The sequence below is a fragment of the Diospyros lotus genome, chromosome 3, assembly GCF_014633365.1.
Source record: "Diospyros lotus cultivar Yz01 chromosome 3, ASM1463336v1, whole genome shotgun sequence".
Taxonomy (NCBI): domain Eukaryota; kingdom Viridiplantae; phylum Streptophyta; class Magnoliopsida; order Ericales; family Ebenaceae; genus Diospyros; species Diospyros lotus.
In genome coordinates this window covers 28661343-28686862 of record NC_068340.1, presented here as the reverse complement: position 1 = coordinate 28686862, position 25520 = coordinate 28661343, and the positions used below count along the sequence as shown (strand labels likewise).

Below are 25520 nucleotides of genomic sequence, written 5' to 3'. Positions count from 1 at the left end.
TAGGATTGTCGAAAAATGATTTATATTAAAAAAAAATACTTCCAAAATTCATAAATAATTTAACACTCGAAAAAACGAGACGTTACATACAATGAGTCCCCCCTCAAGTTAAGAAGCATAAGTGATTAAACGAGAAAAGTCCAGGGGAAAAAAATGCTTTTAGTCAAAGATAATGATGATGATTTGTGGGATGCTTGTATGTATAATATATGACTAAAAATATATTCATGCCCCTCAACTTTGCCCGTTCAACCAATTGTGCCTTTAAACTTGAAAGTTCAACCAATTGTGCCTCTAAACTTGAAAGGGAACCTATTATACTCCTCAAATTTTAATTTGAAATTTATTAAAAATCTCAAGTTTTAATTTTGGACCTATTATGCACCTTATTGTCTAGTTAGCACCACACATGAAAACACATGCGATTAAAGAAGGTGACAGATGAAATATGTCTCTATAATTCTCTCTGTCTTCTTACTCTCCAGACTCATCCCCAATTTCTCTGTCGTCGTTGGTATCTCCATCTCTTTCATGGCAGCTGTCAGTCGTTGCCTCCAACCCCATCCCCATTGTCGTCTCCATCATTCGTCACTATCATCGTCTTTATCATCACTTGTGCCTCTATTACCGTCATTTGTGCACAATTTTTCTACTTTTGTTGTCCATCGTCCGTAGCCTTCTCTATCATTGACGTTCACATCCCAATCGTTGTGTATATATATATATATATATATTTAACAATCATTTTTATATTTAACATATATATTGTATTAATATGTTTTTTTATAATTACGTATAATTTATTAATATATATATTATATTAATATAAAAATTTTGTCCAATCACGTGGAACATAAGGGCCCCACAAATGATTAAACCGGCAAAGTTGAGGGCCGGATGTGTTTTTAGCCTATAATATATTGTTGCTTTAGGTCACATTTGGTTTGATTTATGATGCCATGCTTGATGGTTGTATAGGTTTTTCAGGTCAGTACTGTTTAATTTAATTGGTTTCAAATTAAATAGAAAATGGAGAGGGAGGCTATTCCATTTGTTTAAAAAAATACATCCAAGAATCCTTTTAAAGTAAAAAAAAAAATCTCCAATTACATGAAATCTGGGAAACAACAGAGAAAATGAAGAACAGAACAAATGAGAGAAAAAGAAAGCTTACAAAAGCCTCAAAATTGGCAATTATACAACCAGACAATACTTCAGACTTCAGACTTCAGAAGGTTTGCTTTGCTTCGCTATCTTAATTATTCAAACAAACTCACCCTTCTCAACTCCGCAAAATCATTTCCAGATGGTCCCCACTCTCGGTCCTTTCTGTCCACTTGGCCCGATCCTCTCCGTCCACGTGTCACGAGAGCAATGCTGCCAACCAAGCCACTCCGACCGTCACTCCCACCACCTTTGCATGCGCGCCGACACCTACTGCGCCGGAGGCCTCCTTATCGTCCGCTGTCGGACCCGCCGCCACCGTCGACTTCCTCTTCTTGTTCTTGGGGGCCTCCGGCGCTGGGGCCGGAGCCGGGGTTTGAGGACCGAAGATGCTGAGAGGAAGCAGCACCTGGTCCACCTGATACACAGCAAGCTGGTTATCCGTGTACAAAGTGTTGGCCACGGTCGCGTTCACCACCCCCGTCGTTATGTTCACTTGGTTGCCGGAGGTGGTGATGTTCAGCGGGAACTCGTTTTGCCGGGTGTCGCCGGCCTGGGTCCTCAAAGGGTTGCTCGCAGTTTGAAACTGGGAGACGGAATAGAACGAAGGCAATACATGGAACTGCACCAGCTCGACCTTCTGTTCGTCATTCAGAGAGTTCAGCGTCCCCGATTGGAGGCTGGAGAAGGCATTGTCCGGCGGCGCAAACACCGTCAAGCCGCTGTTAGAGTCGTTGAGCTGGCCGTTAATTTGGCTGCCCACCTGGGTCGTGCCCAGAAGCCTGAGAAAGATGGTGAACTGGCCGGCCTTTTCCAGGATCTTGGTAATGTTAGGAGGGCCTGCCGGAACCGGCGGGGCGGCGGGCTGAGCCACAGTGGTGGTGGAGTGGGAGAGAAAGAGGAGCAGAAGTGAAAGAGAGAAGAGGGCTACTTGTTTCTGCATCACCATCTCTGAATAATTGGTAATTGGGTTCTTGGCTTTGAAATGGAGCAAAATTAAAGGAGAGAGAGAGAGAGGCCTTGAACGTGAATGTGAGGGAGAGAAGGGTTTTATAGAGATGTTTGGTGAGAGGGAACTATATTAGTTAGAAAACCAATTAGCATTCGTTCCAACTCGATTTGGTGGTTTTGCCTAATTTTTAGTTAGAAGATGAAAGTAGGAAAAGTAATGATTTCTTTAATTAATTGATAATTAAAAGCTCAACCACCATCTTTGGGTATATACAAGTGCAATAGTCTACAAATTACACACATAAGATTAGCTTAATTAGAAAAATTTGTATCAGATCCCTTAATTAAGAGATTAATTTTTTGAATCCTAATAATAGCGAGAGCAATTGGTGGTAATTATTTACTTAGTGTAGATTTGGGGGGTTAGAAAGTTGGGATTTGTTCATAATTTGAAGCATCATCTGAGAGAGAGAGAGAGAGAGAGAGAGACGGAGAGAGAGTGGAGGGCACTGTTCCAACAGTTTTGGGGGGGGGGGGGGGGAGGGGGGTTGCTTGCAAAGGCAGGAAATACAGAAGAGATCTGATGAAGTGGGTGTGTGTGTTGTGTGTGATAATATATAATTAAAGGTTTCATGATTGCTTTGCTTTAAGAGCTGGAAACTTTGCCCCTGTTCCATTTTTAGTTAATTGGATAGCTCCAGCTCCTCCTCCATGTCTTAGACAACACACTTAACCAACTCATATCTTTTTATACCTCTGTTTATGATAAAAATGATTTAATAGTGATATTTTAGATATATACTAACATGTAATGTAATCTCCCTGTTTCCTAAATTTTTCAAAATGGATAAATTCAAATGACTATTTATCCAATTCTTTTTGAAAAAGAAAAGAACTTTTGTATGATATTTATACAAGGACGATATTTTCTTCTGAAAATGCAAAGGACCAATTTGATCTTTTTATTTTCATTTCCATGACTTTGGAAATCAAAACAGGACATGTTGTTTGGGTTTGGATTTTTTTTTTTTTCTAATTTTATTTGAAACAAAAAAATTAGTAAAAATGCACCCAATTAGGGTATTCTTTTCCTCTGGTTTTGCTGTGTCTGAGAGATCAGAGGATTCTCACTCCCTCCTCCATTCCTTCTTCCTCTGTACTTCTCAGTTTCTGCTTTTAAACTTTAAAACAAAAAAAAACAAAAAAAAAATAGTACTATGATGTAATATTATACTACTGTATTACTTATTTTAAAGCGAGCAATAAAATTCAAATATATGTATAAATTATACAATATATAATCTAATTCATAAGCAACTGATCTGTTGTTAAAACATCATAGTCTAGATAATCTTAAAACAAGAAAGAAATAAAGGGAGGATGGGACCGAAATGGTCGACTGTTTTGGGAATCACGGGATCGATGCTAGTTGGTGGAAGAGTTGACATATCAAATCCATCATCAATATTGATATCATTTTGTTGAGTCGGAGCTGCCACACCACACTGTTTAATTCACCCCCTTTGGTGTTGTCAAAGACCAAAACGAAACCAACTCATCCATCCCCCACCCATTCATTTGGTATTCATGTACCATGCAAAACAAACGTAATTTGTGAGATATTATTAGGCGTGTCCAGTTAATGTGACGCCCAATACAATATATACAGCAGAACAATTATCTGCTTCGAACACAGCCCGCCGCTATAAAATAAACTATTTGAAGCATAAACTGACCCTAGAACTAGAAGTTCCATCAAACATCTTCCCAAACAAAGCAACCAAATTATAAGGATAATTGAAAGAGAGGAGATAGAAATATCCATCAGGCATTCTTGTTGTACCCATTACCAAATGTTGCTACTGAAATATGGGAAGATCAGTGCTGCGCCTTTCCTCCAAGCCAAGCTCTTCTCCAACTGCAGAGGTTCCTACTCCAGCTTCGCCACCCATCATCTTCAGAAAGTAACTGTGCCTGCACAAGCAAATGTTTAGAACCTCATACAAGATTATACAGAGGTGAGGAACAGTAAATGTGTGTACCATCGTGTGTCTGCAGTCAATTCGGGATGGAAGGCAGTTGCCAGCAAATTCCCTTGCTTCACAGCAACAATCACTTTCTCACCAGTATTTTCCTGAAAAATAAACACATTAATCCTGCTGCACTGAATCATGACATCCAGTTATATGGAAGTCTCATGTTTCAAAATCCCTTTTTTTTTTTTTTTTTTTTTTGCTTTCTGTGGTTGGCTAATTGCATGTTAAAATCTTCTGAGGCCTGGAGCCAAGCAGCTGCATTTGGAGATGGTAAAGGCTAGTGAATTTCGGCTATTAACTAGAAATTTTAGGACACAAAAACGATACTTAAGGGAGTGCATTTATCACAGCCTGCTCAAATTAGTCAAACTGTTTTGGTCCTGGTCCAGAGTTTGATAATAACGAAGAGGACCCTGTTAAAATTCACTAAATTAATGCTAGTATATACCATGATATTTACCCAAACTGAAAGCTATTCCATGCAATAAGAAATAAATTGCAGCAAAATTTGTGACGTGATTTGTGCCTTTGGAATGTGTAAAGCACCATGTTGAACACAAGTACTGCATCTGTGTGGAGCACACACGCCATCAGCTGAAATCCAATTAGTAAATCAATAGCATGCTCAAAGTTGAAGCAGTCATCTGGAGCCCCTAAAGGCTCCCCGTCTTGTGAGGAACAAGAGAGGGTCATATATGTATACAACCTCACTCTAAATTTGCAAAAAGACTATTTCTACAACTCAAACTTGTGACCTCCAATCACAAATGAGCAACCTTAGAGCTGTTATCCGGGCTCACCCTCTCAGAGACAAAGCAATCATTTAAAAAAATCTAGCTCCCAAAAAAGATGATCAAGGACATAAACAATTCATGCCACCAAAGAGTTCAGAGACAAAACATTGGACATTAGAGTAGTTGGGCTATGACCTCCTACTAAGGTTCAAGTGTAATGCAAATGTCTGACCAGTTATCTACAACTTTCTGCTCATTTAGAATTAAAAGTAACATTACTAAAAAGTATTATAACAACTATTACCAACAGATAAGCACACAGACACCTTGAAATATGTTACAGATAAGATGCCTACACTCAAGCCATATAAGTAGTCTAAATATGAAAACTATGTTACCCATATTGTCAATCATCTTCTGTCAAGTTTTAATCTAAACAATTTAAAAAAAAAAATGGACATCATTAGCAAAAATCAAGAAGATGAGAATTGTAATTAGGCTCTTATCATAACAAACAATCCCATATATGCCCAACAAATTGGCGCTAATGCAGATGAGAAAACCACTGTTAAGTTAGCAAAGAACCACAACAACATACCAAGTCTTAATCCCGCTGGGTTCTAGGTGGGCTGCTTGCAACATGAATTGTTACTCACCAATCATCTTTAAGTTTCCCACCAAGTTTTTCTTAATCTTGCTCCAGCTCTTTTGCTAAATACTTGCTCTACTTCATCCTCTCTCTTCACAAGGGCCATTATTGGTTTTCTTTCACAAGACCAAATCATCTTTTAGTAGCAAAGAACCACAAACGGAGAAATTCAATGGAGCTCCTTGATTAACTACAACATATCTATGCATGGGATTCTTTGGTTCCAAATGCCATGGAAGGCACTGACTCCTTAGGGATGTCTATGAATGCTACTGCAAGGATCATCTTTGGATGGCTTAGAGCCTGAAGTCAAAACAAAAAAAAATAAAAAATTTTGGTACCTCACAACCTGTGCTTGATTTTAAGATTAAAAAGGTTTTGAATTAAAACAGAGAAAGAACCCGAACCTTTTAAGTATTCCAGAATGAGAACAACAGAACTTCTGGAACTGGAGTTTTGACATGGGGAACTGTTTTTTTTGCCCCCATTTTCTAATCGGGCATAAAAAAATGGGATACTTCACCACACCCATTAATAAAAATCAGGAAGAAAAAACTGCAAATATCAATGCAGCTCTTTGATTAAGCTATCAAACTGTTCAAATAGATTTGGAAAAACTACCTTATTTGAGTAAAAATCACTTTTTGCTTTGGACAGGAAGGAAACAAACCACGGAGCAAACAATGCCCCATTAAACAAAGAAAAGATTTTTAGAATGCACGTCAAAGTTGAAATTTCAATCAAATTTCTTAGTTAAGACCGCCCAGAAACATATCATAGTGAATAGAAAAGGAATGAAAAGAAACAGTGTTTCAGTGAGGTAATTTCATGCACACTATTTAAATAAAGATGTTGCCAGGTGATGAAACTAACATTAGACATACTTGTCATAAAAACAAAAGAATGTAAAAATTGTACCACATTCAGTCAAATCCTATTTTGTCTAGAACATGGAGCAGGAACAAGAATGCACAGATACATGTTTTAAAATCTTATTAGTTCAAAGTACACTTGTACAGGTTATTATTAGAAGTTAAGGTACTATTAAAGCAATTTTTCTTGTAACAACTAGTCACATTACAAACAGTACACTATACTCGCATTTTTTTCCTATAGTTAATCATGTTTTTTTTGGTCTAACAATGTCTTATACTCCATCCAAAGCTTCACTGTTCCAAGATTTTAGTTCATTGAAAAAAAATATCACCAATGCACAAGGCTCCCTGCTTTGCAACAATTTCTCTGTATACAAACTACCCTAGTTTTGCAAAGGAAAAACCTCCCCATTGCTACCAAGGCACACCCTCCACTTTTAATTCATTATATTCGATTTTTTATTCCTTGTTTCTTTTTCTCATAAGACTATAGCATTGAAAAAGTTTCCAAAACCTAAAATAACCATACATTAATTATTTTTGGCAGAATGAACAACTCAAAATAAAAAGAAGAAATTAAGAAAATGATCCAGAGTCAATATGAAGAATATAATCCAATGTTAAGTACATCTAGAAGGCTAGCAAGAAAAAATAGTGGATACCTCGTCACACTTGAAGAATACTTTTATGAAAATAGCTAAATTATCTAAATTGGGCTCATAGATTGGTACCATGACTGTCAACGGGTTGCTCCAGATTATCCATAAATCTTTATATATCAATTATTAGCTTTGACTAAAAACCAAAAAAAGAGGGATAAAAGAAAAATCATTTCATAGGATACACAAGAATTTGATCCAAAGGCTTAAGCAAGACAAGTTGAAAATCAAATAAATGGAATTTAAGTTTGGTAAAAATTGAAGTATGAATAAAGTCGTGGTAAAACTTGACAATCAAACCATTCCTATAAAAACATCAATTTTCATATCTTGGGACAATCATCGTTCAAGAAGATGGAGAAATTAATCCCAAAGGTAAGGCAAAATGGTTGACATGAAGAAGTCTATTCAGCATTTTATGCAATCATAAAATCCCTTTTAAACTAAAAGATAAATTTTATTGGATGTAAGAACATCACTGCTCTATGGTACATAATGCTGGGTAGTTAAGTGTCAAGTTGTGCATAATTTTTTTTCTCAGCAAATGCATTGCCATCAGTCATAAACATTAAAAATCAGACAAAAGGAAAGCCCTTACACACTATGGAGGATCACAATAAAACTTAGTAGAGGCTACACCACAGTCAGAATGCACAGCTCTTTCTGGGCATCCATTGTTCCTAACATACAGTAACAAATCATTCATGCAGTGTTCCTCCACACCTGGAGGCAGGTGGTCAGAGCTAATGATGGCTGCTCTGTTGGTTCTTTTTGCTCATAAGGCTAACTCATAGGCTGCACCGCAGGCAGTTCAATTGATAAAATGACCTTCCATGCTGGTCTAAATATGAGCATAATTAAGATGAGAGTATTACTGTGAATGTACAGCCACATAAGAAAAGCTAGAATTAGAAAAGAAATTATTTGTAAAAAGATGGAAGTGATGCCTATTAAAGATAAGGTTTACAAAATGCAATTAAAATGGTTTTAGATATGTTACATGGGTAAATGGAATGGAAAAAGTTGGTAGCAAAAAAGGTAGAGGAAGCGAAAGAAAATTTGGAAAGGAACCCTTAGACATCATATGAATATAATTGTCGTGTAGAAGACATATCCATGGACAGAGATGATTGAAGAACTAGAATTCATACAGCCAACCCCACCTAATGGGACTAAGACTTGTGATAAGGATGACAATGAGAACTGAGAAGCAACACTTGCTTGTAAGTTTATCTTTTACATAAGTAGATAATTATTACTTGAATGCAATTAGAACTTATTAATCACATACAACATGCTATGACATGCAACAGGAAAAACACATTCAGTCATAGCATAACTATCAAAATATTGCCTGGATTGTAATAGCAAAAGGATATGCTTCCACAAATTGAACGATAGTTTAAGAGCACATGTCAAAATGAAGATCACTTGAATATTTCAGGTCATTAGCTAACTAGAAAACAGCTTAGAGCAAACCTCTTGGTTTTCAAGAGCATGATTTGGATCAACTGTTTTGTTAGATGGGACAGGAATATTAGCCAGCACTTCAACTTCTGGTCCCACTTCAAGGATTGCAGGAGCACGGATGAAAACCCCACGAAATGTTGGAGGACCCCCTTCTTTGACAACAATCTCAGGTACTTGAAGCTCTGCCTCAAAACTCTGAATCTGTATTTTTTTTATCTTCTTTAGATAGAGATGCCAAACTTATTTTACGAGAAAAATAAATATGTACACTTCAACAAAGTTGAGTTGAGTGGCATCATTGTATTTCACTAATAAAAAATTCACTCCCCTTGCAGCTTTTATTGCATTAATTGAATTATTATTCTTATCATGTTTGCCCTTCCATTAAGTTACAGATGAAAGAGCACAATGTCATATTGCAACACTTTAGGAACATGAACTAATTTATAAAGTTGTCATCTACATTTCCATCCTTTAAAATTGTTAAATCCAACTTCTATATCACCTGAACATTTGTTGGCATAGATTCAATAACTGTTTCTTTTATTACTTCCATCCTTGATAAACATGAAAACTCAAGGATGCCAAATGCTAAGGAATACCTGGCTGCCAAAGAAGTTGCGATGAACAGTACAGTTGAGGCCCCCAATTAGTTCCTGCCCTCCAGTTTTCTGGCCTGAACAAGGACAAACCAAAGACCACAAATTCAAAAACAATCTGTGAAATGACAAAATCACTAGGGACTCATGACTAAAAATTGATTTTACATAGCTAGTAAATCTGCATAGCCCTAGTTGAGCAATGGAAGAGGAGAGTTGGGAGGAAGAAACCCACCCGCAGCTTTGTTTGCCAAGAAGATAAGCCCTGCACAAGTCCCCCAGACAGGCTTTCCCATTTTAACGAACTCACGGAGAGCAGGAAACTGCAAGTGATGATGAAATGACAATAATCATGAATGGAAATAATTGCGCTATGGACAAAGATGGCTAGTGGTCTAGAGTTCATGTGGTCAACCCCATCCAGTGGGATTAAGGTTGGTGATTGTTGTTGTCGTTGGAAATAATTATGCCTATTTGGTTACCGTCTAAGGGAGAAGTAAGAAAATGGGAGCATTTTGAAATTTTCAACAAGTTTATATGCTAATAAGACCAGTGGAGTATGTGTCTATCGAATATAATAAAAGAAGGCACTCACTCCCAACTCTCCACTCACTTCACCTTTTTTTCATCCTCATTTTCACTTCATTGTTCTCTCTTATTTTAATGTGTGCCCAACTAGCTAGCTTAGCCAACCATAGGATCTATAAAATGCTAAGATTAACTTTATTAATGGTTAAGACCACCACCATTACTTGATAGCCATTGTTGCATGATGTGGTAGCCACCTTTCCTATGAAATGAGCCAATTACAATATTGCAACCTTTCCCAGCATGATGAACTGTGAAAAAATGCTGCCAGCTTCAGTGTCTTCCCACATTTTATATGTGGGATGGTAACCGAATGTTACATCTGGCCTAACATGTATTGAAACAATTTAAGTGTTTTAAAACTTTGTTCCCTTGTTCTTCTTGTGTAATCACTGCAATATGTCACCCATCCAATTTTGGTTGTGCCTTATCTTTATTTAAACATATACTTGATCTAGATATTATAAGGTGCCATCATTTTGCATTTTCATTTATGTCTTTTTACAGAGACTGATCAAATGAGCAATTTTTAATATCCTAGACTTGTTGACAAGTCACTGCTATTATATCTATGAAGGACAACAATTTTATCTTGTTTAATTCCTTGTGCACTAAACAAAGTTGCTCAATAGGGAAAAAAGTAAGGGGCAAACAACGTGAGATCATCAATAAACTGCATTGTTATGCATAATTACCATGCTTTTGATTTCGGATTATAGCATGTGAAATGCAAAAATTACATGACTGAGAAACATTTATTCTTAAGTGAATTGATGAAGTCTTTAGCTCTCCAAACAACGACAAGATACAAGATGATGATGATGTTGATGATGACACATAAATACAACATGGAGAGAAGATTGTGATGAGTACGGACAGCACCACATAACACTTACCATTTCTATTCCTTCAACAATCATATATGATCACACATAATGATAACATATACTGTCTGTAGACTAAAACAAAGATATCTTTTTGATAAACTAATTTACCAAGTAAACTAATAGTGATCCACACTATGACATTGTACATCCTCCCCCACACACCACCCCCCCCCCCACCCCCCGGGACTACACACACAGCCTTCTATTATTCCATTGATAAGAGCCCTCATGCACTATCCTTCAAGTATGCGGGGTCACCTGTAGAGAGGTTTGAACCTTAATTGCAGAGGAATTGATTAGGCTATAACATTGATCATTAATAAAAACATTATAGATCCAACCATAAATTGATGACATGAAAATTAGAAAGTCAGAGACATTGACTAAGCCATGACATTGATCCATGTGGCAACATACAGAGTAAATTAAAAGGAAAATAATGTCAGCCTAGTGACATATGGAGCATAGTTAATGAAGTCCTAGGAGCCATCCTTTCCTGAAAAGAAGATTTTAACTAAAGTGTCACTTTCCTTTCCAAGCAGCTAAAAGTGGAAAAGAAGATTGTCACTTTCCTCTCAAAGTAGCTAGAAGTGGAAATGATGGAATGTCTTATTCTCTTTGGGTGGTTTGTTTATCTACGAAGGAAAATGGTAGATTGTCTCTGCATGGACGTTTGAGACAAACTTGGAGATTACTTGGTAGTTCATTGGCCCAACTCACAAATTATGTGGTTTTAAAATCTGTGTATCTTCTTATCCTACTTTCCCTATTATTGGCCCAATTTTATTTGGCTAAGTCTCTCAATTTTTCAGTGTATTCATGGAATTTCTAAGTAGCAACCAACCTTTAGCATTTGAAATATATGTTTTCACGTAGTAACTATAATAAGGGAGTAAGATTTGTGATTGTTGTTATTGTTGTCGTCATTGCAACAACTTATTCCGCATTGTAAAATGGTAATACTTCCATGAAGACAAAACAGACAAAACTCTACCATTTTCCTTCATTGATAAACAAACCACCCAAAGAGAATAAAATATTTTTGTTATTTTCCACTTCTAGCTACTTTGAGATGAAAGCGACAATTTGGATGAAATCTTCTGTTAGGATTTGCATTAGTTAGGATCAATTCTCAGTAGAGGATTTTAAATATAGTTAGAAATAAGTGCGTATTTTATGTTTTATGAGTTTAAAATGTAACGGAACTAACTTACTTTGAGTTAGCACCAATGGACCTTTATTTCTTTTTATTTTGCATTGAAGTCCCTGTTTTTGTAACCGCCTCTATATGTTATAAATAGAGGCGGATAGGTTCAAAGGTAGGCATTCAGCATTCATTCCTTTCAGATTATCTTGCACGGGTTTTAGAGAGAATTGAGAGAGAGTTTTGCTCGGTCCTTGTATTCTCGGGTGGGAGGCTATTGTTCATAGCTAAGAGTGTGTGAGAGGGAGTGTTGTATCCTATTGGCTTTCTAGTAGATTTTGTCTTGATCCTATTGGCAGTTTGGATTTTCATGACTGAACCAGGATAAGTTTTCTTGTCTCATTTATCTTTCTGTTATTGCTTTGATTTTCTTTTAACTTGTGTCATCCTATTTTTGTTCTATCGGGTGAGTGTTGATTGTGAGAGAGTAGGGTTTCTTGTGTGGTATTCACTCCAATATTCAACATCTTCTTTCCACTTTTAGCAACTTCAAGAGGAAAGCAACAATTTGGTTGAAATCTTATTTTTAGGAAATGATGTCTCCTAGGACCTCATTAAGTATGCTCCTTATGTCACTAGGTTGAGTATCACTATTTTCTTCGGCCATGCTATTTGTACATTCAAGAAATTTGTGACACTTCTTAGCAGAATTATCAACCAATTTTGAAAATTAAAAATACTGCTAATATGTGATGTGTTTATAATTTTTCGAAAATTAGTTGATAATTTTTTCAACAAGTCACTAATGCCTTGAATGTACTGCTAATTTCTTAAGAGTACAAAGTAGTGTCCAAACTCCATGTACAAATAGCATTACCATATTTTCTTTTTAATTTACTCTATATCTTGCTGCATGGATCAATATCATAGCCTAATCAATTCCTCTGATTCTAATGCCATGAAAGTATGGATAGATATTTAATGTTTTTATTAATGATAAAAAATAATAATAATGTGTATGAGTTAGTTAATTTATCTCAAAATGTGTTTAGTGAACTGGGTATAAATTATTACTTTTGGTACAAATAATAAAAGTAATATCAATTTAAGGTGAAACTAAATTCCATAACCTGATCAATTCCTCTACAATTAGGGCTCAAACCACTAGGGGCAAGTCCACATTCATGTGCTTACCTGGGACGCCTGGTTTGTGGGCTATTCCATGGGCCTAGTGGGGTTACCTAATGCGCCTGAAGGGTAGTGCCTGAGGATTCTCATCTATGGAAGGGGGGACAAGAAAAGCACATACAGATTCCAGAACTTTGTTCTTTTTTTTCCTTCTATTCTCCAGAGACTAAATGAAATAGCTGGGGTGACATTACATTTGTGTGTTTCACTGAGTTCATGGAAAAACAAGTAGACATTTTACAATTCAAACAGAGCAATAGCATAGAATCACTAATATGAAACTCTTTTTTTTTTGTTTGGGCTAAAATATGTAACTTTTTCAACATGTATAAATGTACATATATATATTTGTGTGTGTTTTGTGTCACACACAAAACACACACACGCATAGAGCGTGAAATTACCAGGTTGTGATACTCGGCGAGCTTGGCCATGGTAGTGCTTTCACCTCCAGGGATGATAAGGGAGCTCACGCTCTGCAACTGTTCGGGCTTCCTTATCTCCACACCTTTCACGCCGAGCCTCCTAAGCGCTGCCCCGCCAGAACAAAATCAAACAAATAACACATACGGAAACAGAATTCAAGACAATACGAAATAAAAAAATACAAACAAAATGCGAAGGCAGAGGGAGGTCACCTGCTACGTGTTCGTTGAAAGACCCCTGTAAAGCGAGAACGCCGACAGACATTGCTTTGCTCCCGAAACGGCCGCCACTCCCCAACCCCGCCACCAAGCAAAAACCACAGTCGATGAGGATCGCGCAAACAACGACGCCGACGGCCCGGGCTCTCTTGGAAATACAAAAGCCACAGCCGTGTTCAACTTTGCATCATAAAGTGAGTTGCAAGTAACCAATGAGGCCTGGAGGCTGGAGAAGTGGGGGCGCTTCGGCCACATAAAAAACGGGGAAAAAAAAAAAGACCCCTTTTCTGTTCTGGCTGGCCGCCCTCGGCTTGCGATTTTGGATAGGACCCTTCAATATCTCGCCATCAGTTCAATTCCCATGATTCAGTTTTTAGGAACGGTTACAAGAACAAAATTTATAGCCTCAAGGCATGATTGAGTGGTCGTGCTAGTGATATGTCGGTATTAATTCGATGAATCGTGAATTTGATCATCACACTATATAATGAGATAAAGTTTCACGTCTGCGATTTATATTTTTTGATATAATCGAATGCAAGAATACTGAAAGTCGTACAATAATGATCATCCTACAAATAAAATTTATAATTTATTGACTTCAAAAAAAATTACAATCTACCATTTGATAGCACCAAAGACTAATAATTTTAATGAACTTTATATATTGTTTTAGGTATTATGTTGTCTCTTATCAACTATGATTAATAAAAAAAAATTGTGACTGAAATAATATATTTAGATATATATATATATATCTACGATGTGATATAAAAAATAAGAGAGCATGGTATACCTAAAAAGAGGTGTGAATCACAGTATAACATGAAAAAATATAGTATAATTTAAAAAAGGTTACAATGCATCAAAGATGGGTGGGGGTGCCAAGTGCCCCACATATCCCTATAGTTGCCCCTAATCTTCATATAATTAATTGAGTTATTGTGAAAAATCATTTCCCATTCCACTATTTGTATTTTTGTCGTCAATTGACCTATTCACATTGAGTTTACCTTTTTAATCACAATTCAGAAGGTGGATTATTATTGTCCTAATCAGCCTTATTTGTGGATTGAATTAGGTAGTGTGTGTGTTTGAATGTTTTGGCTAATGAGAGGTACCATAATCACAAAGAATTATAATTGTCTTAGTCAATTCAAGAGGTTAAGTTGATAAAAACTCAATATTTTATGGATTAATTTAACATTTTAGTTACCCACAAGAATCGTTGAATTTTAGCATAAATAATCTCTAATAATTCATTAATCATGACATTTGATTCCACTAAAACGCAAGTCTCCCTATGCTACCTGATTAGGGGGGCGGTAATTTTCTCCTGTCACAAACAAATTTCCACATCAAATATATATATATATATATATGTTAACTTGCTTAGATTTATAAGGTGCTACTTTACTTGCCATATAAATAACAAATAATGGAAGCTTCATTTGATCATATAATAACCTTAATTATGTTATCTCAAGTCATTTGTCAATTGTCTCGATCTCCACCAAATCTTACAGTGGGCGGCCATTGTTTTCCATTGTGAATAGTAAGCAAATTGATGTTAATATATTATAATATTTTTTTCTTCTTTTATTATTTTTTCTCACTAATGTTTTTTTAAAAGAGTATTATTATTTTTTAAAAAGTATTATTTTAATATTTTTAAATACCTTGAAAATGTAAGGTTGCGTTCTCTTTGCTGTTTTCAAGTCATTTTTAGTTTTCAATTTTTTAAAATAATAAAAACTCGTTCTCTTTGCTGTTTTTAAAAATATATTTTTGAAAACAAAAAAAAATTTGTAAAGAAAATTCAAAACAACAAAAAGTTGTTTGGAGTGTTTTCATTCAAAACAAACTCTAAACTCAAAACACATTTATTTATTTATTTATTCATATTTTATTATTGTAATAGAAAAAAATATTATAAAATTCATTAACTTTAATATATATATTTTAATAATATATTAACATTAAATATTTATAATTTACTTAATAATCAAATTTATTGAATAAAATATTATTAAAAAAAATTCAAAATTTCAAAAAGAACGCGTTTTCTAATTTTCTATTTTGAAAAATAGTTTTTCAAAATGACAAAGAGAATGCATTTTTAATTTTCTAAAAACAGACTACCAAAACAAAAAACTGAAAATAAATTTAAAACTTAAAATTGAAAATTAAAAAGCAAAGAGAACGCAATCTAAATGTTTGGAATTAGGATTTGAGAAAGAAAAATAAAAAATTCAAAAATATATCAAAACATATAATGTGATTATATTTTATTTAATATATTTTTAGTTATAAACTATGCAATGTATTTTTGCATTTACTTTTAGATTTTAAATAAATTAATATTTATTTATTTATTTATTTGATAAAATTACATATCAATTTTACTAGGATTCAACTATAATCTACTATTAACTCTTAACTTTCTTTTTTAGTTTGATACATTGCCTAGGTTCAAAACATTCATCATACTAAAAGAATGTTTTAGTTATTTTTTGTTGTAGTTGGGACATAATAATAGATTTGTAATAAAGGAATCCTTAATTAGGTTGTTCCAAGTGTTGCAAAAGATAACACAATTAAAAGGTACAGGGTAACTCCTTGAGAACACTCAAATACTCAAGTCAAATACTTAATTTGAAGGCTTGCAAATAGTATTGAAAAAAATATCAAAGAAATACCTTTTTTTGCAATGAGGATTCACCTATTTATAAAGGAATGTAGAAGTTTGTGATAAGCATTAATGATATTTCAATATCAACTAGGATTGGAATTTTTACAGATAATGTCAATCCTTTACAAAATTTTCGAAGAGATTTTCGAATGTCATAATTTATCATATTTGCGTTTTGCTCAGGACTTCCTAGTGAGAAGAGAAAGTCTCCAAGAGGTTAGAAGGTCTATAGAAACCTTTTCCATTAGCCTTCTTCTCAAGACTATCGACAATCTCCCCCAATTTATTGGAACTATCGATAGTTTCCTAGAACTATTTACAATCTCTCGAACTATCGACAATTTTCAAAAACTGTTGGCAGTCTCTTGGAAGTTGTTGATAGTCTCTTGAAGACTGAACAATCTCTCAAGTTTTGAGATGTATACCTCTTTATCTTCTTGTGCATGGGCTTTGTCTTTAGCAATCTTGATTTCTAATACATCAATTGCTTTTCACTATTTCATTTGAGTTTCTCGAAATAAATGGTATTCCATGCGACGATCAACCATTTCTGGGAAGCTTTCCCAGAAAGCTTTTTGACTTATTGTCAAAACATTTTTTATTCAATAGATTTTTCCACACTGGATTTTCATTTCTCGTCCATCTAACGATTATGATTTTTCTGGGATTTTTTTGTTAGATGATTTAAATTATCGATTCCATTGTCACTTCATCTTTCAAGTTTCCTTTATAAAGATGAGTACCTTAGTTAATTGTTGAGAACTTTACCATTTAGGGCCATAATGTTGATACATTAGTTTTATTTCAAGGCTCTTGCCCAATCTTTAGTGTGGAGATTCTTCCATCCAACTAAGTAAGCTTGTAGGGCTCTTTGCTTTTTGTGTCCCTCCCTTGTTGAGTTGGGATTTGCTCCCCAATCTTTTGGGAGGATTTTGTTAAAGGATTCTTGTATTATCTATTTGCTAAGTAACCATGTGTATCTAGGGCGAGTTCTTGATTGGCAAGTGACCCTTAGGCATCTTAATTGGTATTCGTTATTCTAGATCATTTTTGCACTTTTATTGTTTTAAATTCTGGAATGTCCTAAATGTTTTAGCGTTTCAATTTTAATCCATTCTCATGCTTTTGCATTTCTGATGCTAAGTTGTCTCTTTATCATTCTCACAATTTTCTTGCACTTTTGATACTAGTTTTGTTCTAAATAATTCTCACATTTTTTGCGCTTTTTTATATTAATTTTGTTCCAGATCATTCTTACACTTTTTACCTTTCTGATTTTGAATCATTCTCACACTTTTAGCATTTCTGATTTCCATATTGCTAATCCATCCCTTTTCTTTCCTAGATCATTCTCGCCCATTTGTTGCTTTTGATTTTAAGTTTGCTAGTTCATTGGGATTTTAGTATCTTTCATGCATTCATTGTCCTAAAAAACAAAACACACAAAAAAGAAATTTTAAGAAGATGAAAGATTTTATTTAGATGAATATGCTTATAATACTCCATTGAATCATTTTCTTATAATACTTAGCTCCTAAGGGACTAGATATTTGAGGGGCGACTAATACTCCCCAAACCTTGGCTATCGATGTTTTCCTCTTGCATTTTATTATACCTCATCTTCTTAGGGCATTTTGGTTGGGTCTTAGTATCCACAAATCTTATAATTTCCCCTTTTCTGATCAAAGCCTCTATTTAATTCGTTAACTTACAACATTTGCTAGTAGAGTGCCTGTGAGTATTGTGGAACTGACAAAAAACATTTATTTTCTTTCTTAGAGGTTGTCAATTTTCTTACGGAATTTGATAAGTTATGACCCTTCGATTATTGCTAATATAATGGATAAGGGCTTTGTGAGTGGAGTATAATTTCTAAATTGGAGTTATGGAGGGCTATTAGGTTTTTTGAATTTTTCCTTTCTTTTGCTTTTCTTCCTATTTGAATCTTTTCCTTACTGTTTTCTATCTATTTCCTCTTATTCACCAACTATTCACATTATCTCGACCTATAATATGTATTCATTGGCCCATACGGATAAGTAGGCTAATAATGTTGGTTGTTTTAAGGCAAGGGATTCTTGCAAAGGTACTAATGAATGCCTTAATGAATTATCGTCTTAGAGGAAGAGATAGACCTCTTTGTTAAGTTGTTGAACCATGTACGAGCATGATATATTAAAGTTAAGAAGGCTTTACACATAATAGCATTTCCCCATCCATGTAATATCATTACATATTCATAGTTTTGTATGTGGTTAAAATGATGGGTCTCATTTTCTTGAGTAAGAGTTGATCTGAGGCATTTTAAACATAGGGGGAAGAGGTTTTTCCTTGATTTATGTAGTGAAAGGAATTTTTCTTTTATGTGGGTCTTCCTTTATAATTACCAATTTCCTTTGTTTCAAGACATATTCAACTATTTTTCTTATATCTTTATCATCCCAAGCAGTGAGATAAGATTGATTTAACTAAGACCCAAGGGTGATTTTGTTTGTGATACTTTCCACAATTTCATGATATTTTTCCTTGGGAGGTGGCAAAACTCCTTTATGAATTAGAGTTGTCCGTGGTTGATTAGGCTAGTTTCATGGAGCAATCTCTCATAACTTTCAACAATTTATCTGAGACTGTCGATAGCCTAATATAATTACAAATTTAGCCACTAATATAATTATAGATATACCCTCAATATATATAAATTCTCAACTCATCTTTCTCTCTCTCCCGTGCTTCCTTTCTGTTTATACTTCTTTCCCCCCTCTCTTCTTCTCTCTTTCCCCTTCTCTTTCTCCCGCCCGTGCGACCGAGCTTCCCCCATTCTAGCAGCTTCGGCCCTCTCTCTTTCTTTTTCCCATAACGCGTATATATTGGCCTCGATCTAAAAGGAGGCAAGTCTTCTAAACGTATTTGGGTTTGGTCGAATCCTTAAGCTTAGATCTATGGAGTTTTTGTCATTAGATTTTGTTGGTTTTTGGGTCTGTTGGTTGATGGGGATAGGGGTGTCGGGTGGTTGCCTCTGATCGTCGAAAACCGTCGACCACGGTAGCCGGTGGTGACTAGCAATGCGTATATACGCGTTATGGGTTTGGTCGAAACTTTAAATTTAGATCTACGGATATTCAGTCGTTCGATCTTGCTGATTTTTGGGTATGTTGGTCAATGGGGATAGGGGTGTCGGGTGGTTACCTCTGATTGCCGGAAACCACCAGGTATGATGGCCTATGGTGGCTGGCAGTGCTTTTTTAAGTTTGACCGAAAATTAAAATCAGATCTACTAAAATCTAATCGTTAAATCTGTTTCATTTTTTTGTATGTTAACTCTCTTGACTTTGTGTTTCTAATGCTAGGCCTTGATCGTTGGAAGCTTCTGCCGGCGGTGGTTGTCAGCAGCGTTGGTGGTGGCAGTTATGGCCACCATAGCTGGTCGTTTCTGGCAATCAGAGGCAACCACCCGACACCCCTATCTCCATCGACCAACATACCCAAAAACTAACAAGATCCAACGGCAAAAACTCTGTAGATCTAAGCTTAAAGATTCAGGCAAACCCAATAACGCATATATATCTTTGCTGATAAAATTAAAGACTTACCTCCTTGTAGATCGGGGCTAGAACGAGCCCAAGGGACACCGAAGATGCTATTGCACGGGGCTGGGGAGAGAGAGAGATAGCCAGAACGAGCCCAAGAGGTGCATGAGGCTCAGTTGAACGCACATGAGAGAAAGAGATGGCCTGAACGAGAGGAAGGAATGAGCTTACTCAAAGAGGGAGTAATGCTATTCAACCCATCACAATGCCATCCGAAGTGCCACCCAGGAGTAATCGTGATATTTTAATGCAAAATATCACGATATTTAAATTAAGATAAGATAGCAAATTTTCAATTTTCAAATTCATTTCTCTCTCTCATTCTAGCCTTCTCTCTTTCTCACTCTCCCATGCTCCTCTTTGAGGAGTAATGCTATTCGGCCACCCTTAAAGCCACCATCGATATATCGCGATTTATCAACTCCAAAATATCGCAATATGTCGCGATTTTTTGAGTGGCCCAAGACCAATTATTTCAGATTTTGCCTCATCTCTCTCACTCTTCTCTCTTTCTCTCTCTTATTTCGGACGTCATTGTCTTTCCCTTCCAGTAACCCTTGGGTTGTTTCGGATGGTGCTCACGACAGTGAGGGCTCGATGACGGTGCTCGCGGTGGTGGCGGGGCAAGGGGGCGATGGGCGGCGAATGGCGAACGGTGCTCTCTCTGTAACACCTCGCCTCGCCGGGCGTGTCACTATAAGGGTATTTCCAGGAATCTTTTTTTTTTTTTTTTTTACATTATCATGCGCGGTGCTTCATGAACAACCTTCACATGCACACACAAGATCCCGAAAGCCCCAGTTTTGCCCGTTTAATTTAACAAGATCAATAATCTTAACAACTAAACGAGACATATCATAACGCAACGGATACATTAACATCAAACATCGAGGTTCTTACATAGTATTTCCATAACAAAATATGTAATACAAATGACCAAATGATAACATCATTATCGTACAACTGTTCATACACAAGCTGAAATATATACTAAACCCCCAAAGTTTACAACGACTATCAATCTAAACACCGTTGACCTTCAATTGACCATGTCCTTGCCCTCACAGCAGTCCCTGACTGGAACATTGAACGTTCCAGGGGCATAACCCAGGTTAGATGACGAAACATCTAAGTGACGGCATGAAGTAGTTTACATAATGCATGAACAAACATACGAGCATGGCATACATAGACAAAACGATATGCAACATGTCTATCTTGAGAAATCTCCCTGACATACTCAACCTCCCGTGGAAACACCTTTCACACATCGTTGGGGTTGACCTTGCCGCAACATACTTAATCTCTCGAGTGCCCTACCGTGTCACTAGTTCACCAGGATTAACCCTGTCTCATTCTCAAGAAGACCCCATCCCGTCCCATACGAACCCAATGACGACACGAAAATCAATACTCCGATGTTATGAAAATCATACGCCATGCACCGACTCTTTTGCAAGTAAAAACATTTGATGCAATATACCACATGATCAATATGTAAATAATGCCATATATACATGAATAAAATGCATGAGCAATCTCTCGAGTGCCTTACCGTGTCACTCGCTCACCAAGACATATCCAAAACAATGGTAAAACTAAAGTCAAACCACTCACCTTGAACATATTCGGATCGCCTCGATCCTCGTGCATAGTCTCGATTTGCGTGCCAAATTACCAAATTACCAACCTCAATCCTCGTGCACAACCTCAAGCCACAATATTCCCTAAACACCATATTCAATTAAGGAAGCATTAAAATATATTTTCCTCAATTTTTCCATATTTTTCTCTATTTTCTTCCAATTTCCACCTCGATAATTCCAAAATAATTATTTCTTCAAACATTTTCCAAAATGTTTCAACATGATAAATCCTAAAATAAATCAACAAAAATTATGAAAAAGGAAATACCAAAAATGCCCATTTCATGCGCCTAGCGCGTGGGTGCGTGTGGAGGCTGGCGCGTGGCTGCACGCGCCATCGTCTTCTTCGTTGAACCGGCTGCCGGCGGTTGCTTCGATGACCAAAATGACGACACCCCCTTGAAGCCCATGCTTAATTGATCCTATTGGCACCGGTTTGAGGCCGAAAGGCCACCGGAAAATGGCCCAAACTGCCAGTTGCAGGTCCGGCGAGGCGGACCACATTGAAACTTCAGTCGAGCTTCAAATAGCCTTCAAACGATGCTAAAAATCCTCCAAATGCTCTAGATACATTATTCGTGATGCAAAGATCAATAGCCCCTTATCCATTTTCTCAAAATCACTCCAAATCGCGGCCAATTTTGAGCCTCCATTCTCGACCGAAAACCTAGCTATTTATAGAGAAATTCCGACCAAAATCCGGCCAATCAGCGGCCATGGCTTGGCCCCCAAGCTAGCCCACGCTGTATATGACCTCTCTCAGCTCCTCCCCGGCTGTCCCATCGCCGAGATCAGCCTCCATGTGTGAGGATTTGCTGCGGACGACTTTGGCTTTGTGTTCACACTGTTCAAATTTTGCTAAATTGCACTATAGCCCCCCTGCTTCTTCCATTGTCATTTCAGCCCTTTTTCTTGTGCCCCTAAACTATCTAAATATACCAATAAGTCCCACAAGTCTTGTACTATTCGTTTCATCCTTGAAACTTTCAAAAAATTATCGTTTTGACCTCATTCGGGCAAATTTAAAAAATTACACTTAGGCCCGGTTGGTCAAATTGACCTTAAATCCATTTGATTTAACCCGAAATCGCTTAACGCTTGTTCTACACATTAAATACTAGTCATTGACGCACTCCGTTGACCTTCTGGACATCTCCTAAGTCGATTTGGTTTTCTCAGCCCGGTAGACAGCTGTACTGAAAACTGTTCCTGATCTAATTTCTTTCATCACTAAAAATCATAATTTAAATCACTCGTCGATACTATACCATTTTTCTTGGCTATCTAGGGTCCGGGGTACTCCCTCGGGTTGTTTCGGTCACTTTAAGACTGCGATAGTGTGTCCTATAGCCTTATTTTTTCGATAATTCCACTTGTACCCTTAATCAAATATTATTTATACCCTCAAATCATTCCCGGATATTACACTCTCTCTTTCACTCACCCTTGACCTTGAAGAAAGAACATGTCATCGCCGCCACCGCTGCTTGCACTATCTTTGCCCACACCCAGCCAACCTTGACCTTAAGAGAGAAACCTGCCATCGTCGTCGCTCGTCGTTTTCATTGCTCCAATCTACAAGGAGGTAAGTCTCTCCCATAATGATTTTCAACACATCCATCATATATACGTATATACTTATTTTTGGGGTTTGGCTTAAATGTTAAGCTTAGATCTACGGAGTCTCGACCGTTAGATCTTATTGGTTTTGGGGTATATTGGTCGATGGGTTATTGGGTGTTGGGTGGTTGCATCTAATCTCTGGAAACCCCCGGCCACGATGGCCGGTGGCGACTGACAGTGCATTTTTTAGATTGGTCAAAAATTAAAAATCAAATCTACTAAAATTCAACCATTAAATTTGATTTATTTTTTTGTATGTGAACTCTCTTGACTTAATGTTTCTAAGGATAAAGTCTGATCATGGGATCTTCGGCCGACGGTGATCACCGGTGGCATTGGTGGCAGCAACTAATATACATATATATACATATTATTTTGTAATTATTTTAATTTATATTGTGGAGGTTGATATTTAATATAATTTTTAATTATGAATTTGTAATGAAGATGGGAATTTGAATATTGAATTTGTGATATTTGAATATAGTGAAATTTAAATGTTAATAAATTAAATTAATTTGTATTTGTTTTGTGAATCTTTAAATGGAAATTATTAAGTTTATTTAAGAATTGAATGGTAAATAATTATTGTTAATTTAATTCGAATTTAGATATTTATTAATATATATTAAATAAAATTTAAATTATGTTAATTTTTTATAATAAATTGAAGATTTTAAAATATTCAAAAATTATGAATATTTTAAATTTTATAGTTTTTAATTTTTTTCAAGTTACCAAAAAACTAAATATTTTTTGTATAAAAAATGAAAAGATTATCATAGTAAAATCAAAAGTAGATGAGCCTCAAAAGGTTGTAGGTTATAGCAAATCAGTGTTCTATTTTTAAGTTTTAAAAGGAATTTAAAGATTTTAAAATATTTAATTTATTATCAAAAAAATTAATTAATTTTAATTATATTATTCTTGCTGTTAATTCTATTTTAACCCAAGTTAATATTGTGATTGATTTCTGAAAATAAATTTTTTTCCCGTACTTTTAATTCTTGTTGCAAAGTTATTGACTCAAATGTCTAAATGAAATAAGAGAAACAGAAAATTAAGAAAAAGAAAAAGAAAATTTATTATCCTAGAACGAGGTTACTTACAAAATTAAAATCAACCAAGACCTTGTAATTGTTAAAACCCTTCTAGCGTTATTTTACACTCATTTGATTATTGCTATTGGATTCTTTCCTTCAAAATCAGACAGACGATAACAATTACCCTTCATTGTTGAAGTGTTATTTATGAATACTTCATTTTATAAATAATGAAAAGTAAAATCTTAAAACTATTGGCTAAACCAAATCAAAGTTATTAAACAAGTGATATGTCACCAATCTTTTAATGTTTCAAAATATACAAAATTAAAATATTCAAAATTTTTAAATATTTTAAAATCTTCAATTTATTATTAAAAACATTGACATAATTTAAATTTTATTTAATATAAATTTAAAATATATATATACATTAATAAATATTTAAATTCAAATAAAATTATCAATAACTATTTACCATTCAATTCTTAAATAAACTTAATAATTTCAATTCAAAAAATTCACACAACATACAAATCAATTCAATTTATTAACATTTAAATTTCAACCAATTCAATTTAATTTTAACCTTTACAATGTTAAAAAATCACAAATTCAATATTCAACTTCAACATCTTCTATACAAATTTATAATTAAAAATTATATTAAATATCAACCTCCATAATATAAACTAAAATAATTACAAAATAATATGTATATATATGTATATCAACTACAGCCACCAACACCGTCAGCCTAAAATTCCCATAATCAAATTCTACCATTAGAAACACCAAGTCAAGAGAGTTCACATACAAAAAAATGGATCAAATTTAATGGTTGTATTTTAGTAGATCTAAGTTTTAATTTTCGACCAATCTTAAAAATGCACTGTCGGTTGCCACTGGCCACCGTGGCTGATAGTTTCTGGCGATCAGATGTAACCACCCGACACCCTTATCCCCATTGACCCACATAGCCAAAAACCTCTAACATCCAATGGTCGAATCTACAGAAATCTAAATTTAAACCTTTCGGCCAAACCAAAATACCATGTATATATGTATATATCATCGTTGTGTGTTGAAAATCATCGTTGATAAAACTAAATGACTTACCTCCTTATAGATCGAGGCTAATAGAGACGGAATCGAGAGTGAAAGAGACAGCAAGAGTTCCTTCGGCTTGTTATGGCTGATATGCTGTCACACATACGGGAGAGACTGAGACTGAATGGGAACAAGCAAAGTGGTCGAAGATGCCGCCAAACAGAAGAGAGAAACAGAGAGATGACTAGAGCAGAAGCGTTAGAGAGAAACAGAGAGAGAGAGAGATCATGT

At 35.5% G+C, this 25520-nt stretch overlaps 2 protein-coding genes across 2 annotated transcripts; both read right to left on the bottom strand.

Annotated features, from left to right (window-relative positions):
- Positions 1–1025: 1025 nt before the first annotated feature.
- LOC127796475 (fasciclin-like arabinogalactan protein 11) lies at positions 1026–2201 on the bottom strand. The gene has a single exon (XM_052328629.1). The coding sequence runs from the start codon at positions 2111–2113 to the stop codon at positions 1364–1366; it is 750 nt and encodes a 249-aa protein (XP_052184589.1). The 5' UTR covers positions 2114–2201; the 3' UTR covers positions 1026–1363.
- A 1504-nt stretch (positions 2202–3705) lies between these two features.
- On the bottom strand, positions 3706–13863 carry LOC127798087 (probable pyridoxal 5'-phosphate synthase subunit PDX2). Its single transcript, XM_052331396.1, has 7 exons — positions 13583–13863; positions 13349–13476; positions 9373–9460; positions 9141–9214; positions 8548–8739; positions 4158–4249; positions 3706–4089 (listed from the first exon to the last, which is right to left on the bottom strand). Exons 1-7 carry the CDS (start codon positions 13632–13634, stop codon positions 3975–3977), a joined length of 741 nt encoding a protein of 246 aa, XP_052187356.1. The 5' UTR covers positions 13635–13863; the 3' UTR covers positions 3706–3974.
- Between the last annotated feature and the right edge of the window lie 11657 nt (positions 13864–25520).

What these genes read in the sequence shown, in the direction of transcription:
- LOC127798087 (XM_052331396.1), bottom strand. Translation starts at nt 13,634, where the DNA reads ATGTCTGTCGGCGTTCTCGCTTTACAGGGGTCTTTCAACGAACACGTA. An exon ending in TTTCAACGAACACGTAGCAG is followed by an intron (nt 13,477 to 13,582) that starts GTGACCTCCCTC and finishes CTGGCGGGGCAG; the next exon opens with CGCTTAGGAGGCTCGGCGTG. An exon ending in TCGCCGAGTATCACAACCTG is followed by an intron (nt 9,461 to 13,348) that starts GTAATTTCACGC and finishes CATCACTTGCAG; the next exon opens with TTTCCTGCTCTCCGTGAGTT.
- LOC127796475 (XM_052328629.1), bottom strand. Translation starts at nt 2,113, where the DNA reads ATGGTGATGCAGAAACAAGTAGCCCTCTTCTCTCTTTCACTTCTGCTC.